Consider the following 23,455-nt stretch of genomic DNA (forward strand, 5'->3'; position numbering starts at 1 on the left):
TTGTAACTGCCTCAGATGCGCCCTTGCCTCACTATGGACCCTCCGGACTTCTTCCGTTGTTAACAGAGAGTCCAAAAGATATTGAACATCATCATAGGTAGGGTCATAAGTTTTAAAGATCCCTTCAAAAAGTTTGATGATTTTGGCTGGGTTCTCCTCAAAGGAGGGGTTTTGATTGCGCCAATTGCAAATATCAGCAGTTGAAAAAGGCACACGTGTAGGTGCGTGGTGCTGCTGCCCCATTCTCCCCTGGCGGTCCCGGGGGATCATAAACTACCCGGAGGGGCATCAAGGCTGTAGCCTGATCTTTCTTCCCTCTCTCTCTCTCATGGTGGGTGGCGGCTCTACGTGCTGCCTCCAGCCACCTCTTTTGTTTCTTCTTCCAGCGCCCATCCTCACAACTTGCCACCTCCAAAAGGTGGGGACTAACATCCACCTGGTCCTTATAGGGGTCTACATAGTCCTTTATCCATTTGTCTTGCTTCTTGCTCCACTTCTCCCCCTTATGTACCTTCTCTTCCAACATCTTTAACAGTGTTTCCTCATCCTCCTTATCTGTCTCTGATTTGGTGGGGTTTTTATCCTCAGGGGTTGGGTTGATAAGGCTGCCACCAACTGGGTTCGGGGGGTTATCCTGGGGATTATTCTGCGGGGGTGGATCATTCTGTGGTGGTGGTGGGGCCGGTGCTGGGGGGGGGGTATAAGGGGGTGGCCTCACAATTAGCTCATCTTCCTCTGTGTCTTGGACAACAGGAGGTAATTTCTGCTGCCGGACGGCACAGATCCTTGCCCATGGTGGAGCAGTTCGGCAAGCCTGCAGCCAAGGGGTGTTTTTATCTACATTGGTTTTCCACGTGGAAATATAGGGAATTTGGTCTGGATGGTTTGCAATTACTCGCTGCCACAAGGGATTGATCAACCGTCCATCAAAACTGCCCTGGGACGGCCAGCCAGTCCCCTGCGTCGGCCAGTCCACTTCACAGAGGGTCCTAAGCCTCTCCTTCTTCAACTTGAACCCCCAATCATCATCCTTGGTGGCCAATTTCCAGTTGTTCAGGAAGCATTCCAAAGGGGTACATTTACTGCTTCCCGAACCCATGTTTACCAGAATACTCCGCTCCTAGCCAAAATCAGCACCTTGCCCACTTCACACGCTACAGACTGTGGCTTGGACGAGCTCGCGCTGCCAAGAACCGCACAGCCCTAGACACGCTTGGCCACGGAGACGCTAAGCCCCGGCCTCTCACACATTCATCCTTTCACTGGAGTATTTGGCCATACAACACACAGTCCACCACCACACCCACCACCCTTTTCCTTTCCACACGCTGGCAGCAGGACCCCACTGTCCCGGCCAGCCCTTCCTGGGGGCACGTTATTGCCACAGCCAGGTGAGACTAATCAAGCCTCAAGCTCTTCTCTTTCCCCAAGAGCTTACCTCTATGTCCTGAGACACACCCTGTGTCCTCCCTCGGCCGATCCTTTTTCTCCCACGACCGGACGTCTCCACTCAGGAACGGAGTGATTGGTTCCCCCCGCAACTGGCGGGTGCGCGCTGGAGCCGTCTACGCCGATCCAAGCTGTTCGTCGCGGTCGAGCCTGGCCTTCACGTTCAACCAGCAGGAGAGGGGGTTCCCGGCCAACGCACCAGATATGTTAGGATATCTGAACCTAAGGGGTCCGGATCCAGTCACCTCGTGCCCTCGCCGTGAGCGTGAAGGAGTCAAGCAGACACCAGGGTGGGTTTCACAGAGAAAAAGGTTTATTGCAGAATCTGCGCAGAGACAGCCAGCGGAATAGCTTCCAAAGACTGGCCGCCCCCCCTATTGTCTTGCAAGCATTCTTATACTGAAGCTGCAAGCTTGGCTCCTCTGTTGCTCCCCAATCAACAGGCAGAGATACACTTCATTACCTTATTAGGCTAACTAAGCCCCCCCCCTCCCTTTTCATATATTGTTTGCTTCGCATTGTATATGTTTGCATCTTCAGCACAGCTGAGGCAGGAAGCCAGACAGGAAAACCACTGCTGGCCTACATAGCTAGGCATGTTCAGCAGCAACTAAAGCAGGAAGCCAGACAGGAAAACCACTGCCAGCCTACATAGCTAGAGCAACCTGGCCTGCATAACTGGAGCAACTGTTAGCTGGGGCACTAATGCACGGTGGGGTTTACCCCCCCTCTCCCTTCAGGACTAGATGGTGCTTTTGGTCCCTTCCAACTCTGTGATTCTATGAAAAACTAGAATTAGCTGGCTCTGCTGTCATTGGCTCTGGCTCCACCTACTGTTGGCCTCCTTGCCTTCCGCTCCGCCAGTCTCAATGGGCACTAGCCATACTACTCTGTGGTAGTTTTGCATGAGCAGAAAGCACTTTCACTCATGAAAGTTGTGGTACCCAATTTCCACCTACCTTGTTGTGCAATGTCTCTTTAAAAGACAAGCTGGAAGGTTTCACTTTTGCAGTTGAATCCTGTATGAGGGCCCTCTCATACTCTCCAAGTAGCCCAATATTCCTGGTACAATCCCGGAATTATGTGCTGGGTCCCATTCGTGTAGTGGTGGTGGCAATAGGAAAGGAATCAGTAGCCCTGGGAAATAGCATTTCGCCGTGGATATGGTTCCTAACGTGGTGCTGTGGCCTAATGACAGCTGACACAGAAGTCTTTCTCATTGCTGCCACCACTGCCAGCAAAGTTTCAGTGGCTAAGGGAAAGGGACAGCTGCAGCAATGAGCGTGATTGATAGTAATAATAATAATTATTATTTTATTTTATTTTATTATTTTATTTTATTTTATTTTATTTTATTTTATTTTATTTTATTTTATTTTATTTTATTTTATTTTTTTATTTTATTTTATTTTATTTTATTTTATTTTATTTTATTTTATTTTATTTTATTTTATTTTATTTTATTTTATTTTTACCCCACCCATCTGGCTGAGTTTCCCCAGCCACTCTGGGCGGCTTTCAATCAAGTGTTAAAAACAATACAGCATTAAATATTAAAAACTTCCCTAAACAGGGCTGCCTTCAGATGTCCTTTAAAGCTGCTTATTTCCTTCGCATCTGAAGGGAGGGCGTTCCACAGGGCAGGCATCACCTACCGAGAAGGCCCTCTGTCTGGTTCCCTGTAGCTTCACTTCTCGCAATGAGGGAACCACCAGAAGGCCCTTGGAGCTGGATCTCAGTGTCCGGGCTGAATGATGGGGGTGGAGACGCTCCTTCAGGTATACAGGACCGAGGCCGTTTGGGGCTTTAAAGGTCAGCACCAACACTTTGAATTGTGCTCGGAAATGTACTGGGAGCCAATGCAGATCTCTCAGAACCGGTGTTCTGTGATCCCGGCAGCCACTCCCAGTCACCAGTCTAGCTGCCGCATTCTGGATTAATTGCAGTTTCCGGGTAGCCTGAATGTTGGAAGGGTTTGGGATTATGTGGAAGTTCCAAACTGGGAAAGTTCGTATTCTGCACTCTCCAGTTCTGAACTTCGGCTGCATTACTATATCTAGAAGAGTTACAGGCCTTGTTTTTAATACAGTTTGGTAAGCACAAGGCCAATAGGTGCCAGATCAGCTTTCCCAAATCACTTGTTCAAGGTCAATACCAAGCTGTAATACATAACATCTTATATCTAGCACAGTGTAATCATAATACTCCTTTAGCCATTAATTGTGGCTGTTCTGACAGTGGCCATGGAGCAGCACCTACTGGGATAGGGGGAGAAAATCCATTTTGTGCCAATGCAGTAAACTTGCAGCTTACTGTAAGATGACTTACAGTTGTTCATCCATTCAGAGTGAAAGCCATTATTCTCAAGTGTCACCAGTAATCTTAGTCTTAATTATAAGCAAGCCTTCCCCAGAGAGCCACTTGTTACCTTCCCTGTCATCCTGCAGCTGCTCCCTGTACTTAAAAATCTTCATCTCAAGGACTTTCATGCATAAAAAAGCAGAACTGCATTTCAACCAAAGAACGAAGCTCTTTGGATCGCAGAAGTGTGGGGACTCATGCATATTGCAAGGGTGTCAGGTTTGCTTCTCTGAGCCCTTATTGGCTAGACTGCCCTTCCCCAGCCTGGTGTCTTCAAGGTGTTTTGAACTCCAGCTCCCATCAGTCCCAGCCAACATGGCCAATGCTCAGGGGTGATGGGAGCTGTAGTCTAAAACATCTGGAGGACACCAGGCTGAGGAAGGCTGGGTTAAGCTGCAGTTATTCACATTGATGAGCTTCCCTGATCTATTCAGAGGGGCAGGTTTAAATTTTTGGAGCCCAGAGCCTGAAGAACTTTGACTCACCACAGCAGCCTACTTGAATTTATACCCATTCTATTTTAAAAAACTAATAATCAGAGAAACTTACAGTGAAAAAACAAGGTAAGAGGGGAAAAAATACACATAAAAACAGCAATCATTAAAGCAATAATATTAAAACTTCAGCAAAAACATCATCAAACATCCAAAGAAAACAGCGATCACCGATCACCGATTAAAAGCTGGCTTCCCTTCAAAGTGCGGAAAGACAGGGAGGAAGTCTAGTGAATTGCCACTGAGTGGGGCCACTGCTGAGAAGGCTCTGCCTCTTGTATCCACCCGCCTATGTGGATGGGACAGACAGCAAGGTCTCCAAGTCTGGTTTTGTAGGGGATCAGGCAGTTTCTGAGGTAACCTGGTTCTAAGCCGTTTAGAGCTTCTTCTTACAATCTAGAATAGGCCTTCACAACATTTGCCCTACAAAGCCCCCCATAGCTTACCAGGGGGCATGTTTGAGACATGTTGTTGCACATGCTTTTCCTGCTAAAGGTCCCAAGTTAAATCTGTGGCATCTCCAGGGAGGGCCAAGTTAGGCCTCTGTCTGAAACCTTGGAGAGCCACTACTTGTCATTGAAGAAAATCCTGAGCTCAGTGGAGAAATGGTCTGATTTGGTGTGTGACACCTCACAATAAGAACATAAGAGCCTGCTGGATCAGGCCAATAGCCCATGTAGTCCACTATCCTGGTTTCACAGCAGCCAGCCAACCAGATGCCATGGTTTCCAACAACTAGTATTCAGAAGCATTTCTGCTTCTGACCTATGTTCTGTGTCACACAGACCACAAGGCATGACTGGTCAGATGCTTTAGCTTTGGTTAAGAAGTTGTTCAGGCCTGTTCTATAGAAACTGAAGCCCCAGCCAGGAGGTGATCTGGCAGGCCTACATTAGTTCCACAAAATCACAGTCCTAGAACAGGCAGAGATGTTACCTTCTTTAGATCAACTTCCAAGCAGAAAGCCAGATGACTGCAGAGGTCTCTAGGCCAGCTACTGTTGGCTTGGTTTCAGAAGCTTTCTAGTTCTCCCTTTTCTCGCCGTGGGATCTTGTTTCACAGCAGGCATTGCAGGACTTGCCTCTCCACTCCTGCTCATTTGCCATGCTCTCTCAGCGCTGCAAGATGAAGGCCGTTCTGTCCCTAGAGCTTGCGTGTAGAATGGATTTTATGGCCTGTTGCCACTTGCCTAGTTTGTTTTGTTACTTCTTGTAGGTCTTCTGTTTCCCTCTTCAGGGAAGTGTATGGTCTTCCCTTCCTTGACCCCACTGCCTGCAGTAGATGTTGAACAAATCCAGCTTAGGACTGTATTCTGGTGGTATGTGGGCATGTTCGTATTTAAACGAAGTGATGAGTATGTTTTATTTCCCGGAAATCTTCCATATAGGGCATGAGTAGGGAAACTAAGGCCTGGGGGCCAGATCTGGCCCAATCGCCTTCTCAATACAGCCCGCGGACGGTCCAGGAATCAGCGTGTTTTTACATGAGTAGAATGTGTCCTTTTATTTAAAATCCAGCTCTGGGTTATTTGTGAGGCATAGGAATTCGTTCATTCTTTTTTTTCAAAATATAGTCTGGCCCCCAACAAAGTCTGAGGTACACTGGACCAGCCCCCTGCTGAAAAAGTTTGCTGAGCCCTGATATAGGGGGATTACACAGTTTAGGTTGCAAGTGGTGGTTTTGCCAGGACAAAACTGTAAGGTCCAGAGCCCTGCTCAGCAAACTGAGCAGGAAGGCCGGCTAACACAACAGGGCAAGCAGTGTCTGTTTAAAATAAGAGAAGTAGTACACACCCTCTAAAGCAGGAGTACTGAATCTTTCCTGGCCTGAAGGCCACTTTCACCTTTGACCAACCTTCTGGAGTCCACATGCCAGTTGCAAAGGTGGACATAGAACTCTTCCACAAGCACCCTCACATGCACACACAGACAGACAGACAGACAGACAGACAGACATTCAGGCACACAGCCACCCATTCCTTAACTGATCCATGCAGCTACGCTGAGGAGGGGGTTATGGTTATTACCTTCACTCTGCTCATGACATGATTGATCTAATGACCAGGAAGGGTAAGCTGTATGCTCATCAGGTTGCTGCATCCCACTCACTCCAGCACAGTGTCTGCTTTCATTAAAATCTTTTGCAGTTGCTGTCGCCAAAGTCAGCAGGGTCTTGCGGTGGGGGGGTGGGGGAGGTGTCCAGAAAAAAAATCTTATGAGTGGGGGAGACTCACAAATCAAAGGTTAGATTTCCTGATCTAAAGAGTGCCCCCCCATGAAACCATTAAGTCCAAAGTCTCAAATTACCTGACTGCACCCCCAATCACAAGTTGCCCAAATAGTTGAAATGCCAACTTGCCAAGTGTTTTCCTCTTTGCTTTCGGGGTTTATGTGACACTTCCACATGGTCTTTGTGCTTCACTTCCAAAATAGAACGTTGCAGTGATATGTGGCATCATTTCTCTCCCACCTCCCCACCATAGCTGTCAACGTTTCCCTTTTTTTAAGGGAAATTCCCTTATTCTGAACAGGATTCCTTGCAAGAAAAGGGAAAAGTTGACCGCTATGCTCCCCACCCCTGGAGACATGAACAGGCATGGGGAGGTGACCGTATGAAGAGCAATCACCTTTCATCAGGCACCTATGATATAACGGTAACCTGTTGTTGTCGCTCTTCTGTCCATTTCCCCCAGATCCTGTGTGGGAAGGAAATCCCCCGTTGGGTGAACCGCCTGGCCTACTTCAGCTCCTGTATTCCCTTCCTGCAAAGCTGCCTGCCCAAGGAATGGCTGACTCCAGCAGCCCTGCAGAGCCACATCAGCCTTGGTCTCCACAAGGAAGAGCAGGGAGACACCACCGACGAGGAATCCCCGTCCACTTCCGCAGCGGCCTCCGCCTCAGGCCCTTCACGGACCTGCAGACACACAAGAGTCTGAACTGTGCCTGGAGGAGCCGCCCTGCCCAGCCTCTGCCTCTGCCCCATTGCCTGGTCACTTGCCATTGACATCCTTCTCCAAGGACACAGGACAGCCTCGCCTCTCAAGGAGAAGATGAACACCCTTGCCTCTTTTTTAAAGGACAGCTTGTTTCTCAGCCGCGTCACTCCAGAACTCCGTCAAAGAGTGTGGGGTTTAAGCTCCTGAGGCTAGGTGGTACTCTTTGATTTTAAATACACAAAACGAAACAAAAACTGCTGGAATCATGGGAATGTGGCACAGCAGGCCTGAAGGGAAGCCACACGGAGAAGTCCCTTACCTGGGACTCTTTTAATCCCCTGCCTCCTCCAGCAGTGACCACAAAAACACCTTCTCTCCTGTTTTTCTGAGGTGGCAACTTACCCATAGTGCACCTCTTTTAAGTACCAAAATCAGAGCTTACCTTTCTCACCCCAAGACCAGCAACAAGCTCCAGTTAATTCTCTTATCTCCTCAGTTTTCTTTCTTTTTGTCATCACTAGGTTCTAAAAACCACCTGAAGGATAAATGAAAGGTGCTGCCCTTCTACCGCCGCAGATTAAGATTATGATTATTATGATTATTTTGTGAGTTAGAATATTGTATAAGAGACCGAAGGACTTGTTACCCTTCAACTACAATAGCAAAATTAATCTAAAAAAAAATATGAATGTGTGAGTCTGACTTTTTATTTATTTATTAGAGCGAGTGAGAGGAAGACACACAATAGTCAAGTTTGTAACTCCTTTCTGAGCAGAGGTTCTCAGGCCTTTAAATCCAGGGGTTTAATCTCAGGTCTTTAATCCGGGAACCTGTGTCCCTCTAGCTGTGGCTGGATTATAACTGCCAATGCAGAGCTAGCTACCAAAACAGAGTCACAGCTCCTATTTAAGGCTCTGACTGAGGATGACTGCAAATATAGTAACTTCTGAGATAGGGTCTCATGAAGCCTTCAGCCTGAGCCCAGCATGGAGCTGTCCTGAATACATACCTAAGCGGGGGCTCACAACAGAACAAAAGCACCACTTCTTAAGACTTTCTTCCTAGGGAAATGTTGCTCCACCTGCACTCCCCACACAATCAGGTCCCAAGTTCAATCCCTGGGATATCCAGGTAGTAAAGACCTCTGTCTAAGACTGGCAGTCAGAAAACACTATACAGTGGTACCTTAGTTGTCGAATTTATTCCGTTTTGGGAGTCCATTCGACTCCCGGAACAGTTTGAAAACCAAGGTGTGGCTTCCGATTGGCTGCAAGAGCTTCCTGCACTCAAGCGGAAGCTGTGGAAGCTGCGTCAGACGTTTGGCTTCCAAAAAACGTTCGCAAACCGGAACACTCACTTCCGGTTTCGCAGCGTTTGGGAGCCAATTTGTTTGACACCCAAGCTGTTCGACAACCAAGGTACCACTGTACTGAGGTGGCTAGACCAATGGGCTGAAAGCAGCTGAAAATATGTTAGGTTTGGCTTTATTATTTTTTTAAAAGGTAAGGCAAATAGAACTGTACATTCCAGAGGCAAAGGTGGGCAGTTCCTGCGTACAGAGAGCCAGTGTGGTGTAGTGGTTAAGAGCGGTAGTCTCGTAATCTGGTGAACCGGGTTCGCGTCTCCGCTCCTCCACATGCAGCTGCTGGGTGACCTTGGGCTAGTCACACTTCTTTGAAGTCTCTCAGCCCCACTCACCTCACAGGGTGTTTGTTGAGGGGGAGGAAGGGAAAGGAGAATGTTAGCTGCTTTGAGACTCCTTCGGGTAGTGATAAAGCGGGATATCAAATCCAAACTCTTCTTCTTCTACAGCAGGTTACCTGCCAGTCCTGCAAAAGCCATAGGTTTCATATATATATGCACTCATGCATGCATCACCATCCTCCATCCAGGAAGGAAGAGGCAGCATCACAGTTCCAGGGCACATTCCAGTCAGGCAAAAGCCCTTGAAGAGAGTGTGCAGCATGGCTCCTGGGAAGGGCCCTGAGAGCTGAACAGACAGAACTAGAAGGCCACATTTGGCCCCGAAGCCGAAAGCTCCCCACCCCTGATTTATATAATGATGCGTTGGTTCCTTCCTTCCAATCCTTTCCCTAATCATACCTAGCATGGTTTTGTTCATTCCCAGCATTCCAGAATGTCCTTTTCCTTGAGCTTTGTACTGTGACCCCCCAATATCTCATTCTTTGGCAAAGTGCTTTAAGCGGGAGAAGATGCCGTCTATGTAGCAGCTCTGTGGGTGAGACCCCTTGGTCTCCACTGCTGGTTACACCACTGAGACGTCTTATTCTAGCTGTGAAGACTGCCAGTTTTTTTTGCAAATTAAATCTTCAAATGCTAAGAAGAGCCCATAGGATGAGATGCAGTGGAGGAGTGGCAAGATTACAAATGGTCCAAGGCAGCCCGGCTAGACAGGAACAAAGTAAGCTGCCTTGCATCAGGCCTCTAGTTCATCTTCCTCAGCATGTGTGGGGCAGTGGCAGACTTTGGGTTTTTTAATTTCAGCGGCACCCTGTGCAACGCCAAATCCTACCCTCCGGCCGCCTTTCATCATCTGTGGTTTGTCATTGTTGCAGCACTCCTTGCAGTGCCCTCTTAGCTTGATACCCAGTGCCAATGAAATGGTCATGCTCCCCTAAATCGGGATGGGGGGTGGGCAGGAGAGCAGGGAAGTCTAATTGCTCCAGCGTAAATTCGTGCGCTGACAGGGTTCTTACTCTGTGCCGCTGCATTAAATACAAGCCTGTACAAGCTTCATTTTCTTTCCTGGTCGTAAAGGTAGGGTTTCCATATGTCCAGAATTTCCCATTAGAAACATGTCCTGGTGAAAATCGCAGCCTATGTCGAAAGTGTAAATTTTGGCAAATTTCCTTAAGAAATTCATGATGGTATTATTATTATTATTATTATTATTATTATTATTATCATCACTTTTTTAAATATGGCAACCCTAGTAAAGGGGTTTCAGCCTGAGTGCACACTAGCCCCTGGGTGCAGACATCAGTTATTGCTCAGGTTCTGATGTTTAGAGAAGGGCCATTGCTCAGCCCTGGGGCATCTGCGTTCCATACAAGGTCCCAGGTTCAATCTCTGGCATCTCCAGGTAGGGCTGAGAGAGACATCCTGCCTGAAACCTGGAGAGCCACTGACAGTGTAGACAACACAGTGGTACCTCGGGTTACAAACGCTTCAGGTTACAAACTCCGCTAACCCCCAAGTAGTTGCTCCAGGTTGCAAACTTTGCCCCAGAATGAGACTGGAAATCACGCGTCGGCAGCAGCAGGAGGCCCCATTAGCGAAAGCGCGCCTCAGGTTAAAAATGGTTTCGGTTTAAGAACAGACCTCCGGAATGAATTAAGTTTGTAACCCGAGGTACCACTGAACTGAGCTTAGGTGATCTGCCTCAGTATAGCTCAGCTTCCCATATTCATAAATCCTAAAGCTTCTATTTGTAGTACGAGGAGTGTCAAAAAATGACAGATGAATCTTGATGGTGGACTGGGATTTTTTAATTGAAAAAAGTATTTTTAATACTTATAATCCAACCACAGGTTCCGAAGTGGAAATACATACATGCATACACATACATACATACATACATACATTGTTAGGCTTTTCAACTTGTGAGATGGAAACATTTCAGCTGGCCTGATGGAACAACCCCGCTCTTCTCCCTCTTCAGTCCTGTTCCGGGGGCTTTCCTGATCCTCTTGAACCATCAGAGGGTTTTTCAGAAGAGGTTGGATGGTCATCTGTCATTGATGCTTTAGATGAGATTCCTGAATTACAGGGGGTTGGACTAGATGACCCTCAGGGTCCTTTGCAACTCTACAATTCTAGGATTCTGTGAATTTTGTGGGGCACAGAGTGGGAGGAGAAGGGGGGGGAACGCTGTGGTGCAAGTAGAAGTCCTTCTACAGAGCTTCTGCTAATGGGACTCATTGATGCCACTAACTTCAAAAACTGAAAATGTAAAACAGCAAGAAGGCACAGTTCAAAAGACAAATGAAAATATAATAGTGGCGGCAAAAACATAAGTGTGCCCAATGCACCTCAACCCTGCCCAAAGAACCTGGGCAAAGAGGTGCGTCCTCACTGGGTGCCAAACAAAAATCATTGTGGGGATGAGGCACTCCTCAGAGGGAGGCCATTCCAAAGGTCACTGCAAAGAAAATTCACCAGCAGGCCTTCACCACAAACCTCATTACATGCAGGAACCACTTTTAGGGCTTTCCCTGGAGGTCTTTGGGCAGGTTGGTCTAGAACAGGCATCCTCAACCTGCGGCCCTCCAGGTGTTTTGGCCTACAACTCCCATGATCCCTAGCTAACAGGACCAGTGAGCAGGGATGATGGGAATTGTAGTCCAAAACATCTGGAGGGCCGAAGGTTGGGGATGTCTGGTCCAGAAGGAGCCATTCTTTCAGTTATTTGAGGACCAAGTCATTTAGGGCCTTAAATGTCACGTTGAACACCTTAAATTGGTCCCAGGAGGAATTTCCAGGAAGTCAGTTCTGGAGATAGCTGGAAATTCACGTCCTCATGGGCTTCAACTCCCGTACCCTGATCTTGGCAGTGTTGCAGTATAACTTACTCATAAGTAGGGATGGGGTGGAAATTTGATTTTGTTTGCATTTTGATGAGCAACCACCTAATTAGCATACTTTGAATCAACACGCAAACAAAAGCGCAAGTGTGCTTTGAAATTCACACTTCTCCAAATTTTGTAATGCAGTTCTCCAAGCATATAGTAGGGAAATGTTTTTTATAAACATGTTTACGCTTATGAAAATAACATGCAGAAATGGACCATACTGGAGAAAATGTCTTGAAAAATGTGTATATTAGTCACAACTGCGTCCTTAAAATGTGTATACTAGTCCTAACGAATTTTTATGAGGACTTTTTTTTTTTAGTTGCAGATTGCTGCAGAAATGTGGAGAACTGTATTTAGGAACTGTCAAAGCAAATCATGAATTCTCAATAAAAAGGCCATCTGGAAGTGACCGCAGTCTCTGAGAAAAATGGAGCCTATACTACACACACACACACACACTGCATAAACTCTCCAATATAAGCTCCTTTCTGTACAACACTTAGAGTTATCTTTTTATACATTAAGTGGTATAGAAGTGGTCTAAATAAATCATGATATGCAGATGACACAACCTTGATGGCAGAAAGTGAGGAGGAATTAAAGAACCTATTAATGAGGGTGAAAGAGGAGAGCGCAAAATATGGTCTGAAGCTCAACATCAAAAAAACGAAGATCATGGCCACAGGGTCCATCACCTCCTGGCAAATAGAAGGGGAAGAAATGGAGGCAGTGAGAGATTTTACTTTCTTGGGCTCCATGATCACTGCAGATGGTGACAGCAGTCAGGAAATTAAAAGACGCCTGCTCCTTGGGAGAAAGGCGATGGCAAACCTAGACAGCATCTTAAAAAGCAGAGACATCACCTTACCAACAAAGGTCCATATAGTTAAAGCCATGGTTTTCCCAGTAGTGATATACGGAAGTGAGAGCTGGACCGTAAAGAAGGCTGATTGCCGAAGAATTGATGCTTTTGAATTATGGTGCTGGAGGAGACTCTTGAGAGTCCCATGGACTGCAAGAAGATCAAACGTATCCATTCTTAAGGAAATCAGCCCTGAGTGCTCACTGGAAGGACAGATCCTGAAGCTGAGGCTCCAATACTTTGGCCACCTCATGAGAAGAGAAGACTCCCTGGAAAAGACCCTGATGTTGGGAAAGATTGAGGGCACAAGAAGAAGGGGACGACAGAGGATGAGATGGTTGGACAGTGTTCTTGAAGCTACAAACATGAGTCTGATCAAACTGCGGGAGGCAGTGGAAGACAGGAGTGCCTGGCGTGCTCTGGTCCATGGGGTCACAAAGAGTCGGACACGACTAAACGACTAAACAACAACAACGACAAAATAAATCATCTCTTAAAAAAAAAAAACGCTATCTGAATTAGGAAGTAATTATTAGACTGAATATGAGTTGACCCTCTGCCGTTGCAGATGGCCATGCCCAGAATCAGTCACATGCTGTTTTTTCCTGTGGCTGTTCAGGGCTGCTGACTCCACATTGTCTGCTGCTCCTCCAAACTGGCACCGCACAGTCTTTTTCTCCTGAGTTCATTGAGCAATATTTATGTGAATCAGCATGGTGGTGATTGTCATTATTTTGAAATTCCTAGAGCTGCTCCTCAGGGTGGGAGGTGGGGATTATGGGGCTGAGTTGCCCTTTTATTGCCCTGAAGAGTTAGCAGCCGTTGAATGCAGCATCCTCTGACATTCCCAGGTCTCACTCTCTGCCAACAAACAGCCGTGTGACCTGCATTATGTGAAATGGCTTGTTACGCATGGCTTTAGTCCTGACTGGGTGGGGCTGAGGAAAGCTTGCTGCAAAATATCCACTTGGAAAGAGGAATCTGGGGTGAGCTGTAGCAGCAAATTGTTCCTAGTATTATGGCAGGCATTCATTGGCTGAGTTTCTGTTCTGCATTTGATTGCAAGGCTTTTTGTTTAAAAAGACAATTCTTTACATTCTGCTCCTGGTAGATACCATTTCTCTTGTCAAGTCTGAACTCCATCTACTTTTTGTTTGCTTGTTTTCTGTATTTTTATGGGTGTTGTCATTCTTTAAGAGCTCAGTCCTATACAGTGGTACCTCGGGTTAAGTACTTAATTCGTTCTGGAGGTCCGTTCTTAACCTGAAAATGTTCTTAACCTGAAGCACCACTTTAGCTAATGGGGCCTCCTGCTGCCGCCACGCCAGCGGAGCACGATTTCTGTTCTCATCCTGAAGCAAAGTTCTTAACCCGAGGTACTATTTCTGGGTTAGCGGAGTCTGTAACCTGAAGCCTATGTAACCCGAGGTACCACTGTACATGTCTTTTCTAGCTCTACAGTTCTAGGATTCTAGGATTCTATGTTGTAGAATACAACTGCAAAAAAAACCACCGGTCTGTGGGGGCCCATAGTGCTTGCATTGTTTCAAGGTCTTTTGATTTGCAATTATTGACTGGAAATTGGGGGGCGGGTCTAATAACGTCAGCTGTCCTGCCACCAAAAGCCATCAGAAAGAGGGGGGAATATTTTTTTGCAATTTGCTAAACAAAAGCCTAGTGATTATTATCTCTTCACTTGACCCGATGCAACATTAAATTCCCATTATTGCTGCATGTATACATAGATTTATTTGGTTCAGTTACACACACAATAACCTCAATTTTATTTCTACCCTTTTGTGCCCTGTGGTGCTATTTATTTTTTCTCTTCTGCTGTTGTATTTGTATTTCAATCATTCCAATCACCCATTAGCATGACAAAGATCAGCTTCTGGGGTGATATGATGCTGTCTGGACCAAAGTAACATTTCATTCTTTAGCTCCCTGCCTTGTATATTGCCAGCCTTGGTTCATTTAGAAAATGGACATAATGTACCTACGCCTGTGCCCTCACTGACCCTCAAAAGTATACATTCTGCCAGCGCAGAATGCTAAATGCTTGTCAGTTCTCAAAGTGCGTTTTTCAAGTGGGCCTCATTTAGTTAACTTGTGCATGCAAAAATCAGGGAGCTTTTGGTAAACATGATGAGAGGCACTTAAGAGGCAGCTACCAAGGCTTTCAAGAAAGGGTGAAATACATGAAGAGGAAGTTGCTGCTGAATCTAACAGAGACGCCTTGCATTAGAACAGAGATGAATCACCTGGTGTCAGCATGCCTGATCTAAAAATCTCAGGCTGCCATCCTATGCCCTCTGACCTAGAAGCAATAAACTAGAGGTGAATTTTGAAATGCAGGAGCTCATTGTGACGACACCCATAGCCATGCCGACAAAGGAAAAACCAAAACTGTAGGCAGCTCTGTTGATCATAGCCCAAGAGTACATCATCAGACATCAATATCCCTATATCTGTATGCTGCATCTCCCCCCCCCCTCTCTCTTGTGTGTGTGTGTGCTCAGCATCACATAGCATGTTGGCCTCCATCTGTCTTGAAAGACAATGAAAGAGTGTGCCATCAGGGATTAAGTCAAACCATTGGAGAGCCACAGTGCCTGCTGTGGCTGTAGAGAACACTACAGGAAAGACGTGTTTTGTTGCAGCTGGGGCAGATGAAGGTGTCTGGTTTTGCTGTTAACAGATGCCTGTGAGAAGCAAGGTATTCTCGCACTTGTGTTCCTCAGTAACTGGTATTGAGGTATACTGAATGCTATTCTAACCACTATCCTGCACTGAGATGTGTATCAGGCCCATATTGTGGTAGACACTGGGTGAAAACAGTGGCCAGTTTTAGCTGGGGAATTGGACAATGTTAAGTGTATGGAACTAACTTGCTCTGGGTGTCTGCTGCCCTTGCACTAGTAAAAATATAGATAACAATGCACACTAAAACATTTCTCAGAAAATAATTTTTATGCGCTGGTTTGCATCAGTTTCAATTCTGAACGATGGTAATAGCCCCCCATGTCTGACAGAAGAGATTGCATACATGCTCTGTGACAATTCAGTGGAATGATCCAGAAGCCATCTGAACAAAGTGGAAGAAATTTCAAAATGGAAAACTTCCGACATGCCTCCTTTCAATAAGACAGTTGCTTTCCCTTGGAATAAGCCTTTATGGTATATTAGATTCAGTCACTCAAGCAGCTTACCATTTCTTGACATCTGTGCTCTGGTTAGTTGCAAGGAAACATTCTCTGCTTGCCTTTAGTATCCTCTCTTCACCTTTAGGCGAAAATAAATTCAAAAAGGAAGTACCCCTAGACACCTTAAAGAAGCAGCATTATGCAGATGCTGCAGAGAGGTCTGGGTGAAATGAACAGCTGTCACATTTTCACCTGGTCTCACCTCAAAGGGTCCTCAGCCGGACCATACTATTCTTGGAGAAGAGTTTGGGTAATTCCCACCCTATATTTTTGAATATTTAGAGACATACTTGTGTAATCATTGTTTGATTGGATTCTTCATAAAAAGTGACTGGGTGATGGCTGTTCCAAACGAAACACTGTGTGGAAGCAACCATAGCTGTTTTGCTGTTTCATGGGTGGATTTGTCTTTTTAAAAAGCTTTAGATAAACTGCAGAAATTATGTGTTGTACTTGCCCCTCTGGTTCAAGGCACAGGAAGATCATCCAGAGAAAAGATGATGGGCAGCCTAATCCAATGCATGCTGTACAATAATGTGTTTGAAGAAGGCCTTTGGTATTGATACCAGACTGTAGTCCTGTTGTTCTTGCTGCAATGCAGCTGAGTGTTTTCTGAGGAGTTAACAAAACAACAGGGTTGATTCTGAGCTGCTTATCTGTATCCTGGCTATAAAAGCTATTTCTACACACACTCTTTGGACTAATGTGTCCCCTCAAAGCACTAGTGCTTGACTGCTTATGGCTGTCTTAGAAATTCAATGGGAGATAAAACATAACAGTTATCTTTAAACTACATGACTGATCTTAATGAAATTTTCCAGAAGGTTAGATCCTAGGCCCTTTCAATTTTCCCTAACAGTTCTGGTTTTAAGACATTTAATGCCTTTTATTTGCTGTTTTATATGGTGTGGTCTTTATTGAGTTTTTTTTTGGTTCTGTTTAATTTTATTGTTTTAATTATGCAAACTGTTGTGATTTTTTTTTTTTAAATTGAAGGGAAGCACAGAAGTTCTTTAACAGCACAATCCTATGCATGTCCATTCAGGAATAAGCCGCACTGAGTTCAGTGGCACATACTCCCAGAATAGTCTGCATAGGATTGCAGCCTAAAGTCATGTACATGTTACTATGGACTCCAGCTCCAGTGTGTGCCCACCATTGGTGTTTGAAGCTGAGTACACATTACGTTAGCCACAATCCATAGGCATCCTATAGCTTCTTGAGAATTACTCCTGTTTGATGTGCTTTTCTTCAAATCAACTTCCATCCAATTAGAAAACAGAAGCTACAGTTAAGCCAAGGTCTGTATATACTCAGGCAGACAGCTTCAGTGAATTAGAGTTCAGTGAACTGGGGAAACAATCCAGGTACTGGATATTTCTGTCCTCTCTCTGGTCTGTACAGCACCTTAAGTAAAGATGGGGCTTGTGACTTGCTGTTGTTTCAACACAGTTCTTTTTCTATACAGATCACTGTGATAGACCCTTTATGTGTTTAAGGCATCAACAATTTTGTTTGTTAGTGAGTAGTAATCACACTTGTATATGATGTTGCAGTGTTGCTACTCTTCATCCTCTACAGTTCTGTATTTGCTGTACAAAACAAACAAACCCTACAGTGTTTGGAGTATTATTATTTTTTAACCACTGATTTATTTTGAAACAGTACAAATCTATAATATTCATTCCTGGGATGTGGCTGGTGCCGGTGTCACATGCTGGCAGCTTCTAAAAGCTACAAGTGAGAGCTGAGTGCAGGGTGGGGACAAAAGATTGACAAACTATTAGCCAGCTAAACCAGGTGAGGGTAGCTGATGGGTCTCAAACCCTCCATGAGTTAGGAACCTCCCCTGCATGCGAAGACAAGCTCTGGCAGACTGAGCACACAAGACTAATAGTGGGTCCAATAGTCCAGAAGGTGGTTTCTGCACGTGCTGTAGAGGGAAGTGAGGGACAGATGAGGCTCGTCAACCTGGGAAGGTAGTCCATCTAGAAGGAAAGCTCTGATCCAAATCTCTGCTGCCTTGTGGGATATCTTCAGGACAACAGAAGGCTAAGGATAAATTTGGAGTGGAATCCCTAAGACCGTTGGATGGTGCCTTGTACACCTCCTTTGGGCAATTCCTGCAGCCAAGCTGGTGCCAAACGTATTGCTCTGCTTTCCTTTAGACCACATCAGCGAGGCCAAGGCGTGTGTGTGTGTTATCATCTGGGAAGCCCAGGACCTCCATACACACTGCCCAGGCTTGCGCCCCAAGGAGATCACTTTGGTGCTGCTAACACAGTAGTTTGACTTCACCCCTTGAAGTGCATTCCATTGTCTCTTGAGACAGATGGATATCAACAGCAACAGCAGGATAAATTAACCTTCTCCTGATTTTGTTTGGTGCAGAGCTCTGTATAATCCACAAGCCTGAATGGAAGACAGGATTTCATTCCATTTTTAAAATAGCTATTAATTCTCTGCAACATAGCAAGGAGAAAAGGTATTGCTTTAACATTTGGTATAAAGAATATGCCATCTAGTGGATAAACGCAAGGACAGTGATCAAATCTGCTTTGCCAATTTTGAGATGGTCGCATTACCAGGAGAGGCGGGGGGGGGCTGTATCTAGGTTTGGGCATAACAGCTTTAAAAAACGGCTTTCTCAGATCTATTTTCCTTTCGCAGCCTCTAATTTAGTATGTCATTTATTCATTCTTTAAAGCTAGTGTCACTGCTGCCAAGGATATATGATAATGAGTTTTTGAGACAGAATATAGCCCACCAGCCAGCTTCATATAGACACAGATATAAAAAATCTAGAAAAAGAAACACTGGGATAATCTGCCTGGAAACAACACCCATCTAATGAGTACATGAGACTTCTGTTTACACGATGGTTTAAGTTTGATTTGTTCTTATTTCTTATGCTTAGGGTAAAGATCCGAAATAACCCGTCCGCATGGCGTCAGCATATGCCTTAGTTTATAGTTTGTGATGTGCTGAAATGTGCTTTCAGGATGGAACCAATTAGCGGCGGAATTAAATAGATTCGGTGAAATCGAGGACACAAGCAGCACTAATTACTAATTATGTCCTTTATTTGTCTGCCTCCAAATTCGGGGAAACTGGACCCGTCGAATTTCTGCCTGCCAAGCCCTCCTTCCGTCGGTTTTAGGCATCTGGACTGCTAACCGGGTGCCCAATCGAGGAGTCCCTGCGAGTGGAAATTTTTATTTTTATTCTCCCCCCCCCCCATCCCCGTTTCCCTTTTCGAACGGCGGAACTCGGCTGCTCCCGGCTTCGGGATCCGAGGGACGAGCGTTTCGGTAGGACGCCGGAAGAGCTGCAGGAACGGCCTCCCCCCGCCCCCCGGGCCCAAGAAGGCGGGATACTGGGCCGCTCCAGCCATGGTCGGAATGCGCGCGCTGCGGAAAAGCAAGACGCTACAGTATGGAGTCCCCATGATGGTGAGCGGCGGCCGGGGGGAGGGGGCGGCGGGCGGGACACTCGCCTAGAACTAGCTCCGCAGAGCGGCCGCGAAGCGCTGGCGGAGGGCGGGGCTTCGTTTGCCCATGGCGGAGGCTGCAGCGCCCCGGACCGGCCGCTAGGGGGCGACCTTCTCGGGAAGGCCGTCGAAGGCGCGACGAGGCCTTGCGTCGGGCGGCGCGAGCGTTTCAGCAGCGGCTCGCTCTGCGCTCCCCCTCCCCCCCGCTTAAATAGGGTCACGTGACACCCCCCCCCCGGGGCAGATGAGGAGATTATATACTGAAATGGAGAGGGGGGGTGTCGTTCTTTATATTCTTCTTGCCGCATTGCATGAGACGCATTACAGCGTGACTTTAAAAGTACAGTATTCTAGAACTGACCCATTTTTTAGAGGGTGGCTGTGCTTGTCGGATAAAGAAACAAGGAAAACCGCCCCCCCCAATAATTTCATTAGTTAGCTGTAACCCAGTAAAGTGGTAAAAGTAAAGGGACCCCTGACCATTAGGTCCAGTCGTGACCGACTCTGGGGTTGCGGCGCTCATCTTGCTTTATTGGCCAAGGGAGCTGGCATACAGCTTCCAGGTCATGTGGCCAGCATGACTAAGCTGCTTCTGGTGAACCAGAGCAGCACACGGAAACGCCGTTTACCTTCCCGCCGGAGCGGTACCTATTTATCTACTTGCACTTTGACGTGCTTTTGAACTGCTAGGTTGGCAGGAGCAGGGACCGAGCAACGGGAGCTCACCCCGTTGCAGGGAATCGAACTGCCGACCTTCTGATCAACAATTCCTAGGCTCTGTGGTGTAACCCACAGCGCCACCCGCGTCCCAGCCAGAACAGTGGTACCTCAGGTTAAGTATTTAATTCGTTCCGGAGGTCTGTTCTTAACCTGAAACTGTTCTTAACCAGAAGCACCACTTTAGCTAATGGGGCCTCCTGCTGCCATGCCACAGGAGCACGGTTTCTGTTCTCATCCTGAAGTAAAGTTCTTAACCCGAGGTACTGTTTCTAGGTTAGCGGAGTCTGTAACCTGAAGCGCATGTAACCCGAGGTACCACTGTACTGGAAAGCAGGTGTGAGTGAAATACATGGAGCAGGCATATGTGGGATAGCTCAGTTGGTAGAGCAGGAGACTCGACTTAATCTCTAGGTTTGGGCAAAATTATTCCCGCATCATGGGTTGGACTAGATGACCCTTGTGGTCCCTTCTAATTCTATGATTCTGTAATTCTACAGCTGATAGCTCTGACTTCCTAACTACTGCATGAAAGAGCACCGCTGCTTTGGTGCCCTGCCCCAATTTGCCTGACATTGGAGAGACCCAGCCGGATGTGAGACAGCTGGTGACCATCTTAGTGCCCTGGAAGGCTGCTGATGTGTGGCACTCTTTCAACTCCTCCCCCCCTTCTTGTCTTTGTGCCTGGCGCTTCGGCAGATGCCTTGGCTGTTGTCTTTGTGCCCTGCTTGGAAGCTTCCCAGGAGCATCTGCTTGGCTGCCGTTAGACTCCGAATGCCATTAGATTCAAAATGCCATACCGGCTTAGATGATGGACCGTTCCAGATTCTTTTGATACGACATGGGGAAGAAAGGAACTTCCACATGCCTTTGGGGTATCATTACTAGGTTGAAAGGGACTTTATCCAGTTGAAACCCGTGCCATTGCAGGGAGACTAAATGTAAGAAGAGCCCCACAGAATCAGGCCAAAAGCCCATCTAATCTGGCACTCTGTTCTCACAGTGGCCAATCAGATGCCTGTGGGGAAGCCTGCATGCAGGACCTGAGCACAACAGTACTCTTTCCTGCAATTTCCAGTTGGCTGCAACAAGTATTACCGAAGGGAGGACAGTTAAATTTAAAATTTGGCATTAGCAAAGAAAAAACATTTTTTCTATTATAATGGTAGCAAACATACTTGCTAAGTGCCAATCCTGTCACTTCAGTTCATAAATAAACTGACTTTCAGACATTCTAAGAATTTTAGCTACCATTCCGTTTGTGGTTAACTATGTAGCAATGCTCATTTTCCTGTAGAAGTTTCCCTCTGGAAAAATCTTTGTAGTGCTTTGTTTCAGTAATTTAATAGTTGAGAACAGGCTTACTGCACTTCCAAGTCACCAAGCTCAGTAGGATATCCTAACAGCCATGTATTGTGAGGCCTTGGTAAGGTTATTATGCTTAAAAAGCAAAGGCAGCACCTTTATGAGGGCCAACCAGATTGTCAGAAAACAGCAAGCTTTTGAATTCTCCAGAACTCTTAATCAGTCTAGATATTATACAAAACAAAGGCGTGAGAACAAGGGAAAAAGCACAACAAAAATTCAGGAGTTTGGCTGGATGACATCTGCATTTAGAATACAATAAGACTGCATTTACAAGGTGGTTACGTTCCAGAGATCGTGCCTAATGCCAAAATTGCATATAGTTAAAATCCATTGGGTTCAATGGTAGATGGGATTGCCAAAGTCATTTTTCCCAGGACTCTGCCCCTTTTCTGGCCTTTAAAATTATTATTTTTTGCCATGCGCGTAAAGCTGAATGTGCACAAGTTAAATGTGCATACGTTGTGGGCCAGTGTTAGAAAAGTTGCTGAGTACCTGAAAAGCCATGATGCATAGATGATGGGCTGCACAACATTTAGTTTGCTGGCTTTTAAGATTCAGTTGTTTTGCTGACAAGTAGATTTTGCTTAAGGGGTTTGTTTTGGTTTGTTTGCATGATGGTTTTTGTGCCATTAGCTTCAGAATTCTGGTCAGTTTTCATTGTTCCAATGGTACATGCTTCTGCAGAAACTGAACAGACAGCAAATGTGACTTTGTACAGAATTTAGTGTTATGATTGAATTGCAGTCTTGGTTCCTATTAGATTCTTTCTCTTCAAGATCTATTCACAAATCCTGCCTATGTCATTAACTGAATAGGATTATTTGTTTGTTAGCGTTAATATATGTGACAGGTCATTGGGATAAGTAGCACAAAAACCCGGGCTGTTAAAGGCACAAACACACACACAGAAACATAAGAATTGCAGTAAAAATACCATAGTACTATTCAGCCTAATACAATACAAAATAATACAGTAAACTTGGTATAGGGAAGTCATAGCACACTGGGTAAAAGTTGTTTGAATCCCCCCCCCCCCAAAAAAAAAATCCCTGCTATTGTGTGTTTGTGTGTAACTTTTTTTTTTTTAAGGGAAGAATGAATTGTGGAAGGCTTTGTAGAATTCTCCCAGTTGTAGCTTTGTTAGATTGTTCCATACTTATTTCTCTACCCAGCAGGTAGACATAGTACAGGAAGAATGTAGAATTCTTAGTTTCTGGGGTTCCAAAGAAAGGCAAGTGATAGTGAATTTCATTTTGCTGACAGTCTAGCAGGCTTTGATATCAGGCGTGGGAACTACATGCTTTCCCTACAGTTATCCTATTGCTATCTGCTAATAACATTGAAGACTTTTCAATTTAATTAAAATCTAATGTATCCTCCCTTCAGAGACCCCAGCAAAGGTGTCTCTCCTGAGCCTTATGTGCATAGAACAACCTATACAAACATCATGAGAATAAAATTAACAAGGCTATGATCAGCTACAACAAATTTGACAGGAATTTTGTCAGCTTCTTGTGTTCTTTCTTAGAAAAACCAGAGCACACAAGTGTGGAACCTCTGGCATGTGACCTATGTGACACGAAGCAGGGGATAAATAAAGTTGCAGCTGCAAAGGAAGAATTGGGAGCTTTGGTGTATGCTTCCAGTTGTCCCTTAAAAGTGCATCTTACATTTGATGCTGTTTCAATTTGGTGCTGATTGTAAACTCTGCTGCTTTCCCGCCTGGTTTTTTATGACACCTAGGCTTAGCTTGTAGGACAATAGCATGAGCAACGTGGATCTTTTATATATGCCCACCTCTGCTCTTTTTGTCATTTTCCACATCCTTAAAAAAACAACTTCCTAGAAAATGGTCATTGTGCAACTGGTGTGACCCATTTCTGAGTAGTGAGTCCACTTACCAAGTGGATAGTAGTGTTCTAGGGAAATCAAGTTTTACCATGTGTCAGTTGCCTTTTACTTTTTTTAAAAAAACACCAAC

At 45.7% G+C, this 23,455-nt stretch overlaps 2 protein-coding genes across 5 annotated transcripts in view; both read left to right on the top strand.

Moving 5' to 3' along the window:
* LOC308472706 (deubiquitinase DESI2-like) overlaps positions 1–8,731 on the top strand; it is a 49,795-nt gene extending 41,064 nt beyond the window's left edge. Inside the window, exon 5 of the mRNA XM_080997833.1 lies at positions 6,997–8,731. Within this exon, the coding sequence (XP_080853959.1) occupies positions 6,997–7,239 (243 nt within the window). The 3' untranslated portion in view covers positions 7,240–8,731. The remainder of the gene's footprint in view (positions 1–6,996) is intronic.
* A 9,847-nt stretch (positions 8,732–18,578) lies between these two features.
* COX16 (cytochrome c oxidase assembly factor COX16) overlaps positions 18,579–23,455 on the top strand; it is a 45,942-nt gene continuing 41,065 nt past the window's right edge. The window contains exon 1 of one of the 4 annotated variants that reach the window (XM_080998299.1): positions 18,579–19,351. In XM_080998299.1, the coding sequence (XP_080854425.1) occupies positions 19,292–19,351 (60 nt within the window). In that variant the 5' untranslated portion in view covers positions 18,579–19,291. Of the gene's footprint in view, positions 19,352–19,621; positions 19,730–23,455 lie in introns of those variants that run through there. The other 3 variants (XM_080998298.1, XM_080998301.1, XM_080998300.1) reach the window with 3 other exon arrangements.

This window comes from Podarcis pityusensis, assembly GCF_964106645.2.
Source record: "Podarcis pityusensis genome assembly, chromosome: 1".
In the NCBI taxonomy this organism is placed as follows: domain Eukaryota; kingdom Metazoa; phylum Chordata; class Lepidosauria; order Squamata; family Lacertidae; genus Podarcis; species Podarcis pityusensis.